Genomic DNA, 6,000 nt, shown 5'->3' on the forward strand with positions numbered 1-6,000 from the left:
CACCACCAGTAACTTCCACCACTGTGTTTTCCAATATTGGGAAGTGTAAAAGCCCAACCTACATGCATTGGCAGTTTTGTAATACCATTACATAAGAATTATTTAACTACAGCAACAGATTTGAAAAGCAGCAGCAGCAGCCACAGCCATGCTGGTTCACACATCAGAAAAAACACAGAAATCAATAAAGGGCCCGATGACTTTTGTAAACATGCATTTGACTGTCACAGAGAGCAGACCAGGATTTCAACACCCTCGAGAGCAGACACCTTTCAGCTCAGAGCTACCGAGGCACCACAAAAAGCACGACCGTCCGTCGCCACTCTGACCACACCAGAACCGGACCCAGCTTTAAAAAAGTGTCTTTAAAAGCCTCTCTAACAAGTCTGGGTGCAAGGGGAGCTTGCAGCCCCTGAGCTGGTGCTGTACCTGGTGCTCTGCGTGGATGTTGTCCCCGGTGGGCCAGCGGTGTTTGCTGTTGTTGTAGCCGCCGCCGCCGCTCCCTCCTCCCCCGAGCTGCTCCCCGTGCTGCCTCTGGAAGAAATAATCCACCATGGCGTCGTCCTGGGAGCGGCCTGCCACCCCTATGGAGCCCGGAACAGGACTGGAGTGTGTCCCTGCTGCGAGGGCCTGGTTTGCAGCTGGCTGTGGCTGAGCCTGGGACCCTGTTCCAGATGTCAGTACAACAGGCATGTTGGGATTAGCTGTATCTTGAGTGTGCTGCTTCAGGTGGGGGCTGAACGAGTCCTGCCACAGAACTGCTTTTCTCTTCAAAACACACGCTACGCTCATTCCACCAGCACCTGGAGCGGGGAGAGATGGTGGGAAAGGGAGATGGAAAAGAAAACATGAAATCCTTGCAGCTTCTCACATGTTGAATAAATCCCTACAGTCTTTACATTTAAAATAACACCCATCTTGTGACTGGCAGGGGAACATCACGGTGGCAAATCTGAGAATCCCAGAATATGCCAAGTTGGAAGGGACCCCCAAGGATCATCCAGTCCAACCCTGAGCCCTGCACAGGCCCAGCCCCAAGAGTCCCCCCCTGTGCCCCAGAGGATCAGCCAAACCCTCCTGCAGCTCTGGCAGCCTTGGGGCTGTGCCCACTGCCCTGGGGAGCCTGGGCAGTGCCCAACCAGCCTCTGGGGGAAGAACCTTTGCCTGAGATCCAACCTGAGCCTGCCCTGACACAGCTCCAGCCGTTCCCTGGGTGCTGTCCCTGCTCCCCCAGAGCAGAGCTCAGTCCCTGCCCCTCCTCTGCCCCTGCCCAGGCAGTTGGAACTGCACTGAGGTCTCCCCTCAGTCTCCTCTGACTCCTTTTAACACTCATTTGCTCCATTAACCCAGCAGCTGAAACAGCACCTAAAAATGCATATTAGCCAGAAATCCCACACTCAGTGCTGCACAGGGTTATCAGGACACACAAGACTTGTGTAAGGCGCCCATCAAGCTGACATCAGAATGGGAATTTCAGTGGTGGACAACGCACTGACTGGAGTGCTGCCACAGAAAACTGCAGGAAAAAAGCTCCCAAAAACCCCAGTGGAACACAAATGACACCAGCAGTGCCTGTTTATATCGGACAAATGAGGGCAGATCCTCAATCAATACAAACACAGCCCCACTGCATCCCACTGTATCCCGATGTGTTCCCTCAGTCAGGCAAAGCAGCAAAGCAACAGTCGGGAGTTGCTTTTCTTTCCCCAATGCAAACCTAAAATCCTGGAATTCTGCTTGTACAGTAATGAGTCCCCAACACAATGTGCTCTCTTCCTGCTAACTCAGAAGCTGGCTGTGGTCATGAGACATAACACACGCTGGCACGTTTTACGAGATTCCCGGGAAAAAGGGCAGGTAACCCCTGGTGCCCGGGATCTCGGGAGAACCTTCCAGAGCCGGCACAACCAGCAGTGCCAGTTCCACTGCTGATGGCACCAGGGCAAGACAGGACTCATAAAACCCCTCCAATACATTCTCAGTGCCCAATGCACCGAACACCCCAATAAAGCACCTCAATAAATAAATAAAATACACCCAAAACAACCCAGGACAACCAGCAAACAAGGCAGACAGAACTCACTCATTTACTATTCCCCAGATATTTTGGTAACATCCCAGCAGCACAAAACCACGGAATTTTGTTTGGTATTTTAAGCCAATGCTATCAGAGCAATAAAGGCACTACAGGTGTGAACAGCAAAGTGTTTTCCCTATTATACAACCCTCACACATAAAGCAAATTTGTATTTAAAGGCATGGGACAGTCCTGGCCGGTCTTTACTAAAAAGTTTATATGACTTCCAGCACATAAATGCAAGAGTTCTAAGGATGGAACTGGAGTGGTGGGGGGTGTTTAGGCCTTAGGGCCTCCCAGCACAGCTGCACACCAGCCCCAGGACCCTTTACTGTTGTACCTTGGTGGCTCCTGAGAGCAGCTCTGAGGTCCTCAAAGTTCCCTCCCTGCTCATCACAGCAGTTCTGAACAACAGCAACTCCTACAAGGAACTTCCAAGAACAGTTTTCTGCCGGTGGGGAGAGAAAGTTGACACAAAAATAAAAAACTCGAGCCCTATCTCTGATCAAACTTCGTGAGGTTTGTCCCACTAACTGAAAGCAGGGTTAATATTCAGAAGAAAACGACTCTGAAAACTGCAGAGATCAGATGTTTTTTAATTGCACCCACAACGTGATTTGTTGCCCCACACACAGCCCCCGAGGCCACTCTGCAGGGCTTTTTATACACTCACAACTTAAACAGCAAGAACATTCAACAGGACTAACTCCCCGGGCTCCCAAAGAGCCTGGAAATCACCACCTTCCCCAAATACTTGAAAAAACACTGTGAAAACACAATATTGCTAAATCTTCACTGATGTTAAGAATACAATTCGATTTAATGCCATTTTCCCCTTAGTTTCCCTTTTGTAAACAGTATCAAAAATCCTTCAGTAACATCAAATGAAGCACTAGATAAGAACAAAAAAATGAAGTAATTACTGGTAAGAAATTCATGTATCACTAAGCTGGGGTGTGTATTAACTGCAGACAGTGAAATCTAAGCAGCCCTTTGAAAGAAAGTTACAAGTTATATCAGGCCGGTGTTTAAAAAAAAAAAAAACCAACCTAAAACAAATATAGACAGATACTATGAATCCATTAAAAAATATTCCCAGTATATTGTGACAAGCCCGTTTCCAGGGGGGAAAACCACAAGGTACAAAGTTGCAAGTCTGCACAACCACAGCCTTTGCTCCCTCGAAAGGCTGCAAGGAAAGGCTCTAACTCATCTCTGGGTTAATTTGCTCCCAGATCGTTACTAACAAAAATTAGGGGTGGGGTGGGGTTGAGGCTCTAGAAAATCTCAGTGGATGGAATTAAGGGGGTCCCCAGAAGCCCCTGCTGCTCCCAGACGCTTCCTCCTTCGGCCGCAGCTCCAAACGCGAGAGGAAAAACTTGGCAAAGGCGACATTTTGAAAGGGAGCAAAGGGGAACGGAGCATTGTGGGTAGTTCAAGTTTAGTTCCAAGCCGTGTTTTTATGGGAATGCCGCGTTAGAGGCAGCGGGACAGCTGAATCCTGTCATTCAAAAGCACACACGGAGCCCCAGAAACGTGTGCGCTCACCCAGAGATCCACTCTGAACCCACAGCTGCCTCCAGAGCCTCCGGGATTCCCGGATCTCCCCTTAAAAACAGGGGATAAACTTTTCCCAGGTAAAGCGCTTGCTGGGGAGAATCAGGAATTTACAAACAAAGGCTTCCACGCTCCTACAACACTCAAAGGAGGCGATTTTCCTCTTCCCTGGATAAAACCACGGTGTGTAAATAAACTGATCCACGTTATCCTTAGAGGCAAAATACTCCAGATTATGGGACGTTCCACGAGCAACAAAAACTTTGGAGAAATCTCCCAGCAAGTTTTAAGCACCAGTGGCAGCAACACCAAATAAAGGAGCTTTAATCCACACTGAGGGATCCTCACAGCTCTTTTTCCATATTCCTCTCAAAATCCCAGATTATTACAAAATTAAGACAGTGTAAACCGCCTGTTTCAAAAAGTTCAACCCCAAAGCAGAAGAGTTTGGGTTGGGTGGGTTTTGTTTTTGTTTTTTTTTTTGAAAGCTGCCCTGAAAATGAAAGCAGAGCCATTGTTTGAGGGCTGTGTGGCTTTGGCCTGCCAGAACTTTTAACGTTATCCTTGTGTTTCCCTGAAAACCTGGGGAGACGCAGCAGCGAATCCCTGACCCAGGAGATTCCCTAAATCAGCGTTAAAATACAGGAGGATCCATGGATCCCCTTATCCCGCCTCCCCCTTCATAAAGGAAATTCCTTACTCGTGATCTGCCTAATAAAAATCTCTGCTCCGCACAAAGTTATTAAACATTGACCAAAGAAAACAACAAACAAAACAAAACAAATAAATCAGAGCGTTTCTCAGGTCGGGGCGAGAGAGAGAGAGAGAGAGACTCTTAATAAAATCCCAAGTTTTCAGCTCACAAGGGCCGAGCGCTGTTGTTGTGTGCGAGCACGAGATAAAAACAAGGGGGAAAAAAAAAAAAAAGGCAAAAAACAAAAAACCCCCAAATAATAAGAACAACAACAAAACAAAAAAAACCCAAAACAAAACAAAACCCAAAGCCACACACCCCCCCCCCCGCCAGGGTCATCCGAAAGGATCGTGTGCCTTCTCCTGCACCCACACCCCCCCTCCTTTCCCAGGGACACCCAAGAGCCGCCGAAATCCCCCCAAAAAACCAGGGGGGTGGGACCCAACCACCCCCAGCACCCCCGGTGGGCAACAAAGCGGGCAGAGAGGAGCCCCCCGAGGATTGAGAACGGGGAGACCCCCGGGACTGAGCCCCGCCGGGAGAGCCGGGAGATCCCCCCCGGCTCCGGGAGAGCCCCGCGGGATCGGGGGGAGCCGGGCCCGGGGGGGGCTGCGGGCGAGGGGCGCGATGGACCCTCTCCCCCCCCGGCCCGTGCCCCCCGTCCCCCTCCCCGGCGCGCCCGGGGGGGCTCCGGGGGTAACAATGGGCCCAGGCCGCGGCCCCGGCGCGGAGCCGGGGCGGGAGCGCCCCCGCCGCCGCTTCGCCCGTTTCGGGGCGGCCCGGGGGCCCTCGGCGGCGCTCCCCCGGCCAATATCGGGGCAGGGGCGGGTGCGGGGGGCTCCGCGGCGCGGCGGGGCCGGGCCCCGGGCGGTACTCACGGGCGGAGCGCTCGGATGCAGACGGATGGCGGGCCCCCCCCGGCCGCTGCCGCTGCCTCTGCCCCGGCCGCGATCACTCCGACAACATGGCGGGCGCGGCGGGGCCGCGGCCGCGCTGCACCACGGGAAGGCGAGGCCGCTCCGGGCGCCGCCGGCACGGGACGGGAGGGGTGGGAATGGTGGGATGGGGCGGGCCGGGATCGGCCCCCCGGCCTGCGGCTCGGGTTAGACCCCCAGTGGGGCTCCTTTCACCGGCCCCGGGTGCGGGCACAGCCCCGCGTTCGGCCCCGCTTTCCCCGCACCAGCGCTCGCAGGCATGGAGACCCCCGGCCAGGGCACCCTGAGACCCCCAGTCTGGGCACCCTGAGACCCCCAGTCTGGGCACTCTGAGACCCCCGGCCTGGGCACTCTGAGACCCCCGGCCTGGGCACCCTGAGACCCCCGGCCTGGGCACCCTGAGACCCCCAATCTGGGCACCCTGAGCCCCTCCAGCCCGAGCTCCCCCCAGCATGGACAGTCTGAGCTCCCCCCAGCATGGACAGTCTGAGCCCCCACCTTGGGTACCCTGAGTCCTCTCGTCTGCTCCCCCTGAGCTCCCCAGCTCCTCAGTCTGGGCACCCCTAATCCTCCAGCCTGGGCACCCTGAACCCCCCAGTCTGCTCAGCCTGAGTCCCCGCAGCATGAGCACCCTGAGCCCCCACCGCCTATGCACCCTGAACCCCCAAGCCTGGGCACCCCAAGCCCCCCCTCGGTCTGTTCACCTTGAGCCCCCCAGTCTAGACATTCTGAGCCTC

The 6,000-nt window shown here is 54.1% G+C and overlaps 1 protein-coding gene across 8 annotated transcripts in view; it reads right to left on the reverse strand.

Moving 5' to 3' along the window:
* Nucleotides 1-5,306, reverse strand: part of PUM1 (pumilio RNA binding family member 1) — an 81,908-nt gene extending 76,602 nt beyond the window's left edge. For 7 of the 8 annotated variants that reach the window (XM_027736746.2, XM_027736740.2, XM_027736745.2 and 4 more), the window contains exons 1-2: nt 5,207-5,306; nt 430-803 (exon numbers count right to left, since the gene is read on the reverse strand). In XM_027736746.2, the coding sequence (XP_027592547.1) occupies nt 430-792 (363 nt within the window). In that variant the 5' untranslated portion in view covers nt 793-803; nt 5,207-5,306. Of the gene's footprint in view, nt 1-429; nt 804-2,417; nt 2,471-5,206 lie in introns of those variants that run through there. The other variant, XM_027736739.2, reaches the window with a different exon arrangement.
* Between the last annotated feature and the right edge of the window lie 694 nt (nt 5,307-6,000).

Source organism: Pipra filicauda, unplaced genomic scaffold, assembly GCF_003945595.2.
Source record: "Pipra filicauda isolate LSUMZ 115617 unplaced genomic scaffold, ASM394559v2 scaffold664_size391380_pilon, whole genome shotgun sequence".
NCBI lineage: Eukaryota > Metazoa > Chordata > Aves > Passeriformes > Pipridae > Pipra > Pipra filicauda.